This window comes from Carassius auratus, chromosome 1, assembly GCF_003368295.1.
Source record: "Carassius auratus strain Wakin chromosome 1, ASM336829v1, whole genome shotgun sequence".
In the NCBI taxonomy this organism is placed as follows: domain Eukaryota; kingdom Metazoa; phylum Chordata; class Actinopteri; order Cypriniformes; family Cyprinidae; genus Carassius; species Carassius auratus.
In genome coordinates this window covers 28,802,961-28,818,592 of record NC_039243.1, presented here as the reverse complement: position 1 = coordinate 28,818,592, position 15,632 = coordinate 28,802,961, and the positions used below count along the sequence as shown (strand labels likewise).

Genomic DNA, 15,632 nt, shown 5'->3' with positions numbered 1-15,632 from the left:
GTGGGTCCCACAGATTTTTAGCTCAAAATGTAATAAATACTGAATAATCAAAGCGGCTCTTTGCAAACAAACAAGCTATAAAATGTCTCCCTTCCCTGCACTATGCAGTTTAGAACATGGATTCATTTGAGCATGGATTTCACACGAACTCATTATGAAACACATATGAGGGATTATAAAATCAATATAGAGAGGCTGGATTGAATACAACACCAAGTCTTTCATCCCTGGATGAAAACAGTGTCTAAGAATGCAGGGAGATTCAAAAAAGGTAGACTTTGTGAGAAACTGCTAAATAAAAACAAGTGGGCCAACGATGTGGCTCTAACTCTCATGCTGTTTGTTGTTGTCTCAATGTAACGCTAAAGGGTTGTTAAAAGTTGTACAAAATATTCAAAAATGTACTGCGAAAAGTAAGATGTTGAAACAATGGTGCAACATTAATTTCAAGTCTCAGATCTTATCTGTTAATTTATTCAAAAATATATGAAACATGTAATTCATAAACACAATGTCTTGGATACACCTCTTCTGTAACAAGCATGTGTGTAATTTCTGATTTAAATTATATCATAATAAAAAAGGTTAAATTCTTGAAAAGAAAAACTAATCTTATTAATCATGCATAAATATAATAATAATTATTATTATTATTATTATTATTATTATTATTATAAAATAAGCGAGAACCCTTGCAGACCATTAAGACTCCGGACTATATGAAAGTCGATGTCAAGGTTAGTTCAGCTTGTAAAATAGTATGTGTCAATAATAATAATAATAACAATAATACTTTTTACAAATCTAATTTTCTTAAAAATCATATGCAGGAATTATGCAGGAATTGAAGCTGTAATAGTGTAAATGATAACACAGGCCAGAGTGCAAACTTTTTTTTATTATTATTTTTCTTATGGAACTGGCCAGTTGTGAGGCAACTTGTCTCGGAGGCTCATGGGAACGTGGGAGATGGAAATATCATATCTCCCTCTGGCTTAAAAAGTGTGAAGTATTTTGATGCATATTTCATCTGCTCACACTTTCAGTCCCTGAAGTCATCTATTCTCTTCTTCACTCGCTGTCCCTCTTTTGCCTCTTCTCCCCTTTGGTTCCTTTGCTTCTCTCCCCTCTAGGTTTCCTTCTTCCTGATGCTGCTTCCCTTTTAGTCTCTCTCTCTCTCTCTCTCTCTCTCTCTCTCTCTCTCTCTCTCTCTCTCTCTCTCTCTCTCTGTACCATTCTCTGGCCACTCTCTGGAGCATCATAAATGTGTTGCAAGCGGATCGAGTCTTCCCAAACTCTCCAACCCCCACCCTTCCTTCTCTCTGTTTCTTCTAAATCCCTGTCTCTGGGTCACCAGAGTCCAGAAGCACTCATAAATCCTGAGGCACAGTTCAAAACTTCAGCAGGAAAGCAAGAAGACACTTCCAACCAGGCCATTACGTTCCCTAATGTTCTCACTGTGCTCCAGATGCAGCATGCAGGGCTCCATCGATTTATTCAGATCCGTCATACTAACATTAGGCCTGGATTCAAAAACTAACAATATTTTCTACTTAACTGAATCCACTGAGGCCTCATTGACAAGAGAATGATGACTTTAAAAGAGGTTGAAACTAGATGTGCCTCATTATCAGATAAAACAACAATTTTTCAGACACTCCTTCAGGGGGTTCAGATAGATAAGATACATATTTCATTTTCTTATAAAGAACCATTTAAAGTCTAAAAATATCAGTTTAACCCAGGCATACAGTACACACGCAAGGTACTACATATGGAAGTCATACCCCACCATCCAAACAAGCCACATGTAATAACCATCACCGAGCCTGACACTGTGTAGAATAGATGCCTGCCGAAAAAAAAAAAAAAATCATCTTAGACCAATATTAATTCCCATGCTGGATTATGCTGGTTATACCATATACTTTCCCATGTTTGAATCAGCTTTTTCTTTTTTGCACATTCCAGACAGACTCTGCTTTCCATGGGAAACATTCTCGGAACTCTGGTTAGCGTTCTGGCAAGATTCTCTCAAAGTTCTCAGAATTTGATCTCAAAATTATACATTGTCTGATAATGAGGCACATCACTATCAACCTCACTGTTTAATCATTCTCTTGTCAGGGAGGCTTTTAAGTCAGTATCTCCATTAACAGCACACTACTGACTCTTTCTTCAAATTCCGTCATTACATCACAGTAACATCAACTGATTTGTTAAACAAACTAATTCTTACAGGAACAAGTTGTCTTTCATTTTGAGTTGTTGGCCCTGTCCTAAATCGAAAATGTCATGAAAAATTGGGGCCTTTCAGACTTACAACCACATACAAGACTGTAGGTTGGCCCACATGTCTATATTTTTCAGAAGTGTGCTCATGAGCACCCCTTTTGCGGCACTTGTTGTGTACTTCTGTTGAAGTGAGCTTCACAGCAAAATTCTAACTGACAGTCAAAGTGGCATCATGTCATGAACGTGTATGCTCAGAGGAAGGCTTTAAGGCCCTAATATACTCACAACAAAGTTATTTTTTGTTCTTCGTTTAGGGGAAAAAGAGGTTCTAAATTGTTGTTACTGAGTAATCATCACTGAAGTCATCACTGTACTGTTAGGGAACATACCAACTTCATTGAATCCACTGAAGCCTCACTGACAAGAGAACGATTAAACAGAGAGGTTGTTAGTGATTTTAAAGAATCATGTAAAATCTGACCATAAAGATGTCAGCATTATCAGCCTGAACCAGGCATGTACACTAAGTCACACACAGTCAGTTTTAAACCAAGCAACTTTCTGTTGGCTGGAACAGTGAATTAACTTGACCAGTCTGAACATGAAGCAAATCTGTGCAGGGAACTTTGTCGCAAAAAACTCAAGATAGCATTGATTCCTATTCAAGTGACTCACATTCACCCCAGAAATTTCACATAGCAACTATAAAATGCACCTGTAGGGTGACATTTGGGATGGGATCGTTGAATTATTTGCTCAACCGATTTCTTCTAAAACATGTATTCATACTTCATTACAATTCATACCGCCTTAAAGAGTCTTTTCATCTTTCACTCAAATCATTTATTCAAAACAGATTCAATCAAGAATGAAACACCGGAAGATGAGCTATGATTGATTCCGCTGTGACATTGTTTGAGCATAGAATCCTCTTTTCGTTGGCAGAGCAAATATAAACCAAGTAACTGGCAATATAACTTTTATTTAAAAGCAAAAATCACACTAACAGTCATGCTAAAAGCTCTTGGTCTGAATATCAGGGCAATAACAGACCTGCTACTGCTTTTGTATTGTTGCTAAAGCATATTGTGGTGATAGTCCATTGTATTGTGCGACATCTGCAGCATATTGTAATGAATGTACAACATAACATATAATCTCACTGAGGATCTATAAATGAATATTGTATACGAAATTCCACATTGTCTCCTGTCTTCTTTCTTCTTCTTTTTATGTTATTGTAAGGCTTAATGACAACAGGGCACAATAACATTCCATATGAAAAACAGGCACACACACACACACACACATGACAGTTGTGACACGAGGGCCAGATGTGGAGTTGAATTCTAATGAAAGTGACTGCAGAGCTACAAGGGTAGAGTTGCCTCCATGCATAAGTGTATGTTTGAGTAATCATATACTTGTCCTTTGAGCGTTGGGCTTTATGAATGCTTTGTTTGCACACACACACACACACACACACACACACACACACACACACACACACGCACACGCACACGCACACACACACACATACAAACACAGAAATAGAAGCAAAACACAGAGTAGCTGTATCAACAGAGCGTTTCATTTATCTCAATCTGGATACTTTGTAGTAGTGTGTACATTTGGATCAAGATGAAAAATAAGTATATATGTATACTATATGTTAGTATTATCAAGGACTGGAAATGTTCCTAGTCTTAGCTGTTTTGCTTGAAACTGAGTTTTAGGAGTAAAAAGAATACTGCCATTCCTTGGTCGGTTAGTTGTGTCGGATGTTAACTGATCACTCATTTTTTTGAGCTGTGCATGTCTCATTACTGCCCCATTCATGTTCATGTTCTGTTGTCTTTCACTGTTGGCTATATTGTTGATGTCAATCCTGAGTTGTGGATGCGATCTCTTTTGGGATTTATTAAAGCTTGTATGGATTAAACATGTGTGTGTCACATGCATAGATTTTGTTTATTTTACATATACAATTAAATGTTGCTTTGTGATGCGTGATAGATTTAGGTAAACAGGTTATTTATATTTCATATGCACTCTGGTAGCGTTTATATGTATATTATTAGAAAATGTGTGTATTTTAAATCTACAGTTTGAGTGAATATTGTTTAAGTGGCATGATAAATTTATATAACACACCATTCACTCCCATTATTATATTCACTCTTGTAATTACAAAATACACAACCAGCTTGGTAAAGGGAAACAAGGTTTAACAGTTTTATTCATATAAAATATGTACATTAATATTCATTATGGGAATTTACAAATATATTTATACAAAATCTCCTTGCAAGGGTTTGTCAGTTTGTGAAATGATGCTGGGGGGACACGTGCACACACACACACACACACTCATGCATTCACACAGTTACAAATCCACATAACACATTTATATTGCATAAATAAATAAAAAACATACAGTATATACATGAATGACATCACTGCAAACATCTCTCTACAGCATACCGAGCGCACATCACACAAAACCCTCATAAACTTAAATGACATTGTCTTTTTAAAGAGCTTCAGTCATTTTTTTTTTTTCATTGATTCCTCATTTGTTGCTATTGACACAATTATGATACAAACAGTAAAATTCCATGCTTAATGAACACATGCAAAACCACAAACAGTTGTATTGATTCAGGCTTATTTACAAGTCAAACCAAATTAGTCATTACATGCAATATTGGATTAAAGAGGCTCAATTTGCAGTGCTTAGGGTGTGGGTAACCATTTTTTAAGGGAGGGTGCAATTCAAAGCATGTCTTTTAGGCATATAACCACAAAGTAACACTTTCAAATCCCTTTTTTTTTTTTTTGTATTTGCACTTTTTGTTTTGTTTTTATCATATGGCTTTTACTTGTGATGCCCTAGTCTTTGCTGCATACTCGATTCTAATTTGTTTGTGGAAGCTGTTTCCCCACAGGAAATAACTGGAGCTTTAAATATCGTAACGTCAATCAAAATTTGATCTCCAGATTACAGCAGATCCTCATGCTGAGTTATGAGGCAGCTGACTGGCTCAGGCTGAAATGCGATTGGCAATAAACTGTTCTTTGGTTCGTCTGGTTCCTGAGGAGTCCAGGATGATTCATTGCAGTGTGGTCTTCAGTGCCGTTCTATGACCGACCTTAGATGGTGTTTCTTAATCCTCGGTTCTGCGAAGTTAAATATACACTAGAGTCAAGACAGGAAAAGCAATTCATCTCAATTAGATGATTTATTGGTTGACCTGCACATCTAGAGCTGGGGCCAATTGCACATGACATTTGACCTCTCCTACACCTTCTGAACTTTGCGTTTCGATGACCAAGAATGACTTTTCAGCTCTCCCTTATTAAGATTTACGTATTGGGGTGCAGTTCTTTGCACTGGAGAGGTCAGTGTCCACAAAAGATGTTCTATGATAAATTGTGAGTGGTGATGCTATTTCAGAGTAGTATGTGCTATGGAGGTACACAGATGTCATCTTGTAGGTTTAAAGAACTTACTGTAATGCAGGACTGGCTTGCTGTGAGCCGGTGTCTGGAAGGTTCTGGATGTTGCTGGGCCTTGCCCTCCTGTAGTGATCGCCTGCACCTCAAGCTTGTAGAGAGATGCCAACTGAAGACCAGAAACTACCAAGATATTGCGCTCCTATTTGTGGAGAAAGACAAGATATTTTAGTTCATTCAAAATTGAGTCTGAGAAATAATTAAAATACAAACACACTATTGTTTGGGACTGAAAGATTCAAGTTGTAAAGTGTTTTCATTTTCTCTTATGCTCACCATGGCTGCATTTATTAGATCAAAACTATAGTAAAAACAGCAATAATGTGAAATATTATTACAATTCATAATAACTATTTTGCATTTGCAAAATACATATATATAAAATTATTACTATGATGGCAAAGGTGAATTTCAGCAGTCATTACTTCAGTCTTCAGTGTCTCATGATTCTTCCGAAATCACTCTAATATGCTGTTTTGCTGCTCAAGAAATGTTTATTATTACTATCAATATTGAAAACATATTTTTATACTTGTAAGTTTTGATCAATTAATGCAACCTTACTTAATAAAATAATTCATGTATTTAAAATTTCATTCATGTATTTAAAAGACATTGATACATTGTAGAATAACTTTTTGGTATTAATACAATGAATACAATACATTTATTGTTTAGTTATCAAATTTAGTAGTTCCTAAGATCAAATATGGAACCAGACACTGTATAAATACTACAGTATTCTGGTTTGGTGGTCTTGCTGCTACCAGCACACTAGTGCCCGAAATGAAAACATATGCTTGTGAACAGTATGCAAAACACAACATACTGTATGCTCTTGACCAGCAATCATTATTTAACGTGTCTTACTGGAGGCAGGATTTGAGACTGGGATATGAGGCTGTTGGGCAAATTATTTCTGCGGCTCTCTGTGAGGACCTCTGCCCATGTGACCTGATATCCTGTGACCTGCTGTGGTGGTTGAGGCATGGCCACCATCCATGAGAACAGGCCTGTCACGTTCCCCATGTAGACCGAGAAGGATGCTGTTAGGTTCTCTGCCTTGACCAGGACCTTTGGAGGAACCGCTGCTGATTGAGACAACATAAAAATTAATATAATACACATTAAACCATATACCAGTAATAGATATAGGGCATAAATGCAAAACACTCAAAAATGAGTGTGTTTTTTTTCTGTTGTAAAATAAATTGAGATTTTTAGGCATAAATTAAAATATGTTACAATGACACAATTGCCCTGATGTTAAAATAAAAATATTAATTGGACTGAATTGAGTTGCTGAGTTGAGTTTAACTGAATTTAAGTTAATATCTTGAGAAGAAAGTTTGGCATAATCTATTTTATTAAGATTTTTATTTTTATTTTCTTTTTTCTATTAGTACCTTTTTTGTAAAAAAAAAAAAAAAAATGGCAACAACATTTAAATGATCCACCCAACATGCAAATATTAAAATTTTCATTTTATGAGGAAATATGTGATCAAGGTTTTTTTTTTTTAAGGCAAATAAATGTAAGTAATCCACCCAACATGCACAAAAATGCACACATTAATTAATGAAAACATTTTACCATATTTTATATATATATATATATATATATATATATATATATATATATATATATATATATATATATATATATATATATATATATAATGAATTGCATCAAAACAGTTATCTTGTTCTCAGAAATCAAATTTTAGTATTACCTGAGACTGTGGAGCAGGGGATGGGTTTGGGACTCTTGCTCTGGATGGTAGCACAGGACGGGGTGTAGAAGGTGGTGCTTTCTGCCTGGGCTCTACCCTTTGACCCTGCAGGCTGGATGATCACTTTATACTTGCAAGAGAACTGAAGGCCAGGAAGGCTGGCGAAATTCTCCTGCTCAGTGACATGAGAAGAGAGCAAAGTGAATCTTTATTCCAACTCCACTGAGAAGAATTCAAGTAGAAATATGATGACTGATCACCTATCACTACATCCAGCATAGCTGTGAGCCAGAATGGGAAAACCTATAGTTCATGTTTTGCATATGTCAAGAAAGATTTATTTTCATGCTGAAAAATATATTCTCCCCTTTTTCATTGTCAAAGATTTTAACCTCTCACATTGTAAATGACAATTACACTGACGAAAATCTAAACCTAAGGATGTTTAAGAGAATGTTTCGTCTCATAATTCTCTGCAGTTTAGTGAAGAAATCTCTCTGGAATTGGGATGTGCCTCTTAATGGTGAGTTATGCAGCATGAATGATCAATGAACAGCACACGAACACTCTCCCTGGAAATTCAGCGTATGTATGAGCTGTCGGAATGTGGCCTCGCACCTGTAGGGAGGACAGAAGACGCATTCCTGACTGGTTACCTGGGTGATGAGCTTCTCCTGTGTTCTGGATCCATTGTGACTGCAGAATTCCGGAGACCACTGCACACGGTAACGATTCACATTGGGATCTGAAAAGGAGAGATGGTGAAATACACTCACCTAAAGGATTATTAGGAACACCATACTAATACTGTTTTTGACCCCCTTTCGCCTTCAGAACTGCCTTAATTCTACGTGACATTGATTCAACAAGGTGCTGAAAGCATTTTTTAGAAATGTTGGCCCATATTGATAGGATAGCATCTGGCAGTTGATGGAGATTAGTGGGATGAACATCCAGGGCACGAAGCTCCCGTTCCACCACATCCCAAAGATGCTCTATTGGGTTGAGATCTGGTGGTGGTCATAAAGGGATAGACATGGTCAGAAACAATGCTCAGGTAGGCCGTGGCAATTAAACAGTGCCCAATTGGCACTAAGAGGTCTAAAGTGTGCCAAGAAAACATCCCCCACACCATTACACCATCACCAGCAGCCTGCACAGTGGTAACAAGACATCATGGATCCATGTTCTCATTCTGTTTACGGCAAATTCTGACCAGGCAACATTTTTCCAGTCTTCAACTGTCCAATTTTGGTTAGCTCGTGCAAATTGTAGTCTCTTTTTCCTATTTGTAGTGGAGATGAGTGGTACCCGGTGGGGTCTTCTGTGGCTTCACAAATGCTTTGCTGCATACCTCGGTTGTAATGAGTGGTTATTTCGGTCAAAGTTGCTCTTCAATCAGCTTGAATCAGTCGCCCCAATCTCCTCGGACCTCTAGCATCAACAAGGCATTTTCACACACACAGGACTGTCGCATACTGGATGTTTTTCCCTTTTCACACCATTCTTTAAACCCTAGAAATGGTTGTGCATGAAAATCCCAGTAACTGAGCAGATTGTGAAATACTCAGACAGGCCTGTCTGGCACCAACAACCATGCCACGCTAAAAATTTGCTTAAAGGGGGATTAACAATATCCTGTTAATCTTTAGTACCTATAGAGTAGTACTGCATCCTTCATAACTCCAAAAAGTCTTTAGTTTTATTATATTCATAAGCTGAATGAGAGCTGCAGCATCAATGACTCTCTCCGAGAGGGGCTCAAACCCGGGTCTCCGGCATGAGAGGCGGACGCACTAACAAGGAGGAAGAGATATTTGAAGCAGTTTTACTCACCGCCTGCGGTTCCAACACACGATCGTGACCCCTTTTTCGTTGGGACTGCATTAACTTTAAGAAATAAACGATGTGCAAATCCGGCGTCAAACTGGGCCTTGTTTGTAAAACAAGCATCTTCAAAATGCAGGGAACAAACAAAAACACTTGCACAACTCCGTTGATGCTCTGTAAAAATAGACTCCATCCACTGGTCCCTTAATGCTTTTTTTTTTTTTGGTAATCTGTGCAGGGTTGTCTTGCCCTGGCAACCAAAAACACACTTCTTTTGTGACTTTTCGCGACGCTCTCGCTCTGATCAGTGAATCTGTGCTCAGCCTCTCAGTGCTCTGCTATACGGGAGCGCGCGCTCTTCCGGCAGACGTGCCCTTAGGACCCATATAAGGAAATTCCACTCCATCTAACGTCACACAGAGCCATACTCGAAAAAAAAACTTTCCGAAACTTGTGACAAACCAGGAGTATTTTGGGAACAAAAATACTCCTTCAAACATACAACTTAATTTTTGAAACTTTGTCCATGTTTAGCATGGGAATCCAACTTAATTTTTGAAACTTTGTCCATGTTTAGCATGGGAATCCAACTCTTTAACATTGTAAAAAACTCAGTATGCATGAAATAGCTTTCTTTTTTTTTTCTTTAAGTCACCTTTCTTTCCCATTCTGAGATTCAGTTTGGAGTTCAGGAGATTGTCTTGACCAGGACCACACCCCTAAATGCATTGAAGCACCGCCATGTGATTGGTTGATTAGATAATTGCATTAATGAGAAATTGAACAGGTGTTCCTAATAATCCTTCCTAATAATAGGTGAGTGTATGAAATGACAGATTCTGAATGTGATTATGGAGGGCTCTGAGAGGGGTTCAGGAAGTTTCTTTTGCTCCACTCCCCTCATATATGCTGTTCCAGACAGACTTCCTATCTGTGTGTTGCTTGATGACACGCAAACTGATGCTTTGTTTTTGCCTGAAACTATTTCTACTGTATGGGCTGGCCAAATCTGATACTTAAGTTATTTAATATTAACTACTTGAAATTGTAATTTACACCAAAAAAATGTATTCTGTCATCACTTACTCTCATGTCTTCCAAAATTATTTGCATTCATTTATTGTTGAACAATGTATTTTTTAGTGATATCAAGAACCCCACTGACTTTCAATGTATTAGCAAAAACTGTGAAAAAAAAAATGAATTTCTTAGAAATATCATCCACAGAAGAAAGTAAGTCTGGTTTGGAAAAAACATGTGGGTGAGTAAATGATAGCACATGTTAATTTTTGGATGAGCTATCCTTTTCAACACATCTTTTTGATAAATATTTAAAAACCTGGATAAGCCTTTCATTATATTAGTCATTTTAAAAATCTTCATCCGTGAACAAACAGTTAATGATAATCATCAGTAATGATCCATTTAGACCTTACAAGTAATCAGTGCTCAGTAATACGCCCTGTAGAAATCAATGCTTTTAATTCATCCAGAGAATATGCAAAATATGCAAATGCAAGCAATCTTGAGAATGTGCCTGACAGATCAGTATGAGATAAATCTGCTGGACATCCATTAGAGAGATTAAAGGATTTGACATGTGGCCAGTATGACTCTTACGTCATACTGAAATTCAAAACAGAGGTCAATAGAAGATTTCAAGCACCATTTCGCATGGCTTAGTATGACTTAAATGTTTTTTTTTTCACTTCTATGGCAGTTTTCATTTGTGAGTTTAATGGAGGATTATCTCATCACACACTGACAGAATGAAACTGTTAAAATGTCATTTGCTGCATGCGAAGTTAGGCTGAGACATGCCTCATCAGCTCATGTTAGCACACAAACAGCTCCACACTTATCTCAAGAGTGGTTCTTATCACTTCCCAAAACAAAGAGCTATTGTTCTTCTTTTAATTATATATCATTCTGACTCTAAACTCTTTAATGAGCACAATGTTTACACAGTTGCAAAGCAGCTCTAAGGAGGGAAAACCGTAACAGGACAGTTTTCTAGACGAAAGACGTGATCTACTGCAACGGTCATACCTTTCTTTTTCCAGTAGACCCGGACCTGAAGCTGACCATCTTGATAGAATGGAGTGCCCACGTCTGATAGATCAGACTGGGGTTTTATAAAGACCGGGCTGACTGTGCTTTCCAAATCTGAATGACATCAAATATGGGGGAAAAGTTTAACGTTACAAATTGAAAACATTTACAGCTGCTTTTCACTGTATTTCACAACACCCAAATGAGTGCTGGTATGTATCAAGCAAAAAAGAATGTATAGCAATTAATGTTTTGTACCAGATTGTCTTTGGCTTGTAGTAAACTGAAGAATGGCCTTGGAGCTCTTGAGAGGGACCTGACCCCAGTATGAAACGGCCTGCAACTCCACAGTGTAACTCCTGTTCTCTCTCAAGTCGTCCAGCTCAGCAAAGGTAGAGTCCTGCACACACACACACACACACAAACCCACAGGCAAGGATAAGAACAGTCATGGCACTCCAAATCCCAAAAAGTAAAACGAGAACAAATGGAAATGGAAGGTAACCCTGTGTAGACTTTTTAACTAGCAATAATCTCATTTTAGGTGGAGGGCCATACAAAACTGCACCTCATGCATGCATGCAAAAAAACATACACATTATTTGTTAATCCTTGGAGAAGTCTAATTACAAAAAGAGCATGCTAAGAACATGCTCTTCTGAAGCAGATCCAGAATCAACTTTAGCTGCTTTAATGGCCAATGTTGGGAGCGATTTACTGATTTTAGTCACTAGAGACCATTGGTATACATTTGCACATGAAATGAGTAATTAGGGAATATTGATCAAATAAAAATACTGAAAAAGAAGATAAATCCACTTATGGCTTATCGGTTTGCCTGGATAACTTAAGAAGCTTTAATACACCATCTACAAGTAAATCTGACCATTAACACAAAGTTAGGCCAAATAACAGAATACTGATTAAAAAATAAAGTTTCCAAAAAGGATGTTTGCAGTGATTCCAAAATAGAACCCAAAGAACCTTTAAGTGAACATTTCCTTTTAATTGTAAATTTTCATTCATTGGCCTGCTGTGCAGTCAAATTCGTACAGCACCAAATAAGCCTGAATGTAACATATTTATGCGATTATAATTCAGTGGAAACAATAATGATCTTCTTTCAAAAGCATTAAGAAATCAGCCAATCCCAAATATACTTTAACATTAGTGTATAATATACAACTGTTGTGGATAATAAAAATATTCTAAAAATGTATCACACTAATAAAAAATACAAATATATTTTCCCAGAGCCAAACAGTAAAAGCAGCATGGTTTACGTTTGTCCGCATTAACTATTTAAAAAAAAAAAGTAATGTCCCTCAGCTAACAGAGCACTTAAAAATATAACATACAAACATGAATCAACTGCCATCTCTTGGATTCCTAAAGGAGGAAAAAATAAACTCTTCAGCATGATCTCATTGAAAGAAAAACAATTCAGCTGTTTTTGAGAGATTTCCTTTTCTCAAGCACAACTAGAATTGATATGCTGTTTTTGGCAGTATGTCAAATGGCGCCCAGAAATGTTTGCATTTGCCAAGAGTGGTGACGCAATGCAGTACCACCCTAGTTTGGTGTCTGAAGCCCTTGAAAATAGGGCTTGGTGCGATCAAAAGCCCAATCCGGAGTTGTTTATCTTTCACTTATTTGCACTAAGATTTCTAATTTGTTGTGGCTTGCTGAAAGAAGGGGCTTGGGAGTTAACCCTTGAAGGGTTTTGGGAACAATCCAATACATGAGCAAATGAAAGCAAATGGGCAGAGAGGGAGTGTGTGGGCAGACTAAATGAATTACCCCTTTTGTAGTCTGTCTCCTCTTGAGTTTGGATGGAATAGTATGGTCAGAACAGCTCCAGGAGAGTTTGTAGAGGTTAACAGGGATGTCTAAATCGGCAGACATGCTCCAGCTGAGGCGGACAGACACCGAGCGATCTGCACCAAAGGTCATGTCACTGACGTGAAGTTCGGATGGTGCCGGGGGAGCGGCAGGATCTGAGAGAGGGTGAAATTTAACAAAAGGGTACAGTTAGAAAGGATAACATGTTATTTTAAATATTCTTCTTATTATAAAATGGAATAGAATCCCATTAGATTACAGTTTCTTGATCTCACCTTTAGAGGATCTGAAGTGTCTGCTTGGTGTGGTGTATCCTCTGGTGCCATGAACATTGACTGCTGCCACCCTGAACTGGTACCAGCGACCGGGCCGCATGTCTGTCAGCCACACACGCTCTTCTGATGTCTACAGTACACAAACACAGATGAATGAGTTTAGGAGGGAGCATATAAATGACTACAGGAAATAAATAAAAAATTACTACTGAATGTATAATAGTTCAAGTATGTATACATTTATTAAATACATTTAAACTGTATGTGTCACATTCATTTTAATTGTAAGTGATGTATTTTTATTGAATGCATATTTATATTTTTTACAAAAATGTGCTTCAGAGCAATCCATAATTTTCAAATCCCTTGCAGTATTATGGACCCCACAGAGACGTTTATTGAAGACTGTGTAACACACACAGACACACTTACTCTAGCCACCACTTGCCACTCGGTTGCTCCATCCTCACTGGGCTGGATGCCGTAGTTCCACCTCCTCTGAAGAACATTCAGCACTGGCTCCGCTGACACATTGAATTTGGAGGACCAGTGCACTTCCAACACTCCAGAATCCAGCTCCTCAAAGACCAGCTCCTTTCTGGGCTTCAGAGGAGCACCTGATGATCAGGTGGATTGTTGTATGGATTATTAACTACACAACAAAGTCCTTAATTGCTTGCAGCTAATCCAAAACTCACTTATCACCTATCGTATTCAGTCACCCATCCAATCACCTATCGTATTCAGTTTAAGTTTTCAAAGCCCGTCATGGTTAAGCACCTTCTTACTTTTCTGTATTAAATCTCCCCTATGTCCCTGTCCGTACTTTGAGATCGAGCTCTGAAAATTAGCTTGCAGTACCAAAAATCTGTCTGTCTACTTTGGGTGGTAGGACTTGATGCATTTCTGCTGCCAAGTTCTGGAATAAACTACCACAAGATCTCTGTCTTATCTATTCACACCATACCTTTAAAACTGCTCTCAAAACTCACTTATTTACAATGTTTCTTAATTGAATTTTCTGTCCAATGCTTGTTTTGTAACTTATCTTGTATATTGCATATTATTTCACCTCTGTCTGCTGTTTGACAGTTTACCTTATGTAAATTGTCCTTGGGTATTTGAAAGGCACTATATAAATTAAACATTTTATTAGTATTAGTTAGACAAGAAAAACAGCAAATCTCAACCTGAGAAAGACAAACCTGGATATGGCTTTATTCCATCCAGTAGTCTATCAAGAACAATATATTCATACTTGTTTTAGTCTGAGCAAAAATTATGCTTTATCGTTTTCTATTTGGTGTGACCTTTTAAAGGACATAAGGGCACATAACCTAACCTGCATAATGTTTTTTTTTCTTTCCCCAAATCCAATCATGGTTAATTTCAGGACACTTTATTACATTTTGAAACAGAATATTTTTAATTTAAATGGAAATCAGAAGTTAACAGTTCCTCTATGTCAGTGGTTCTCAAAGTTTCTGTCTCCTTTTTTGACTCCTTATGGATTGCTGTGATGTTTTTAATCAGCTGTTTGGACTCTCATTCTTACGGCACCCATTCACTGCTGAGAAACCATTTGTGAGCAAGTGTTGTAAATAAAAATTTCTTCAAATCTATTCTCATGGAGAATACATTTTCAGCAAATTAAAATTTTTGGGTGAAATATGCCTTTAACACCAATCTGCTCCAGATAACATGCAAAAAGGTACCAGTTATTTGTATCATCAGGTGGGGTTAAAAACTAACTGATAACTGGGTTATGCCAGGTTCAGTAGCAGGTCTTACCCCTGTAAAGGTTCTTAGGTGACTGGCATGTGTGTCCACAGCCGTTTGGGCAGCATTTCTTCTGGGCTGAACACTCTCCATCTTCCTCACATCCCTCCACACAGGCAGCTGCAAACCCACTGGCTCTTTCTGGTGCCGGACAGTCACCCTGTTTCACCACCATCACTGATCGCAGGAACTCACAACTCGTCACACACTCGCCATGACGCTTGGGAAATGCATGCTGAGGAGATGTCATAGTGTACAGAACCAAACTTTAACACCTGTATATCATTGTCATACATTCTAGCAATTCATTTGTGACATTCATGTGACATTCATTTGTCAATGGGTTTTGGACGCACACTTTGAGTATCATT

General features: G+C 37.6%; 1 protein-coding gene across 2 annotated transcripts in view; it reads right to left on the bottom strand.

Annotated features, from left to right (window-relative positions):
- Window positions 1–4,449: 4,449 nt before the first annotated feature.
- LOC113106458 (anosmin-1-like) overlaps window positions 4,450–15,632 on the bottom strand; it is a 30,644-nt gene continuing 19,461 nt past the window's right edge. The window contains exons 4-14 of one of the 2 annotated variants that reach the window (XM_026268398.1): window positions 15,274–15,496; window positions 13,915–14,099; window positions 13,483–13,612; window positions 13,166–13,362; window positions 11,624–11,765; window positions 11,363–11,479; window positions 8,140–8,228; window positions 7,484–7,655; window positions 6,622–6,842; window positions 5,749–5,893; window positions 4,450–5,415 (exon numbers count right to left, since the gene is read on the bottom strand). In XM_026268398.1, coding sequence (XP_026124183.1) covers window positions 5,366–5,415; window positions 5,749–5,893; window positions 6,622–6,842; window positions 7,484–7,655; window positions 8,140–8,228; window positions 11,363–11,479; window positions 11,624–11,765; window positions 13,166–13,362; window positions 13,483–13,612; window positions 13,915–14,099; window positions 15,274–15,496 — 1,671 coding nt within the window. In that variant the 3' untranslated portion in view covers window positions 4,450–5,365. The remainder of the gene's footprint in view (window positions 5,416–5,748; window positions 5,894–6,621; window positions 6,843–7,483; window positions 7,656–8,139; window positions 8,229–11,362; window positions 11,480–11,623; window positions 11,766–13,165; window positions 13,363–13,482; window positions 13,613–13,914; window positions 14,100–15,273; window positions 15,497–15,632) is intronic. The other variant, XM_026268407.1, reaches the window with a different exon arrangement.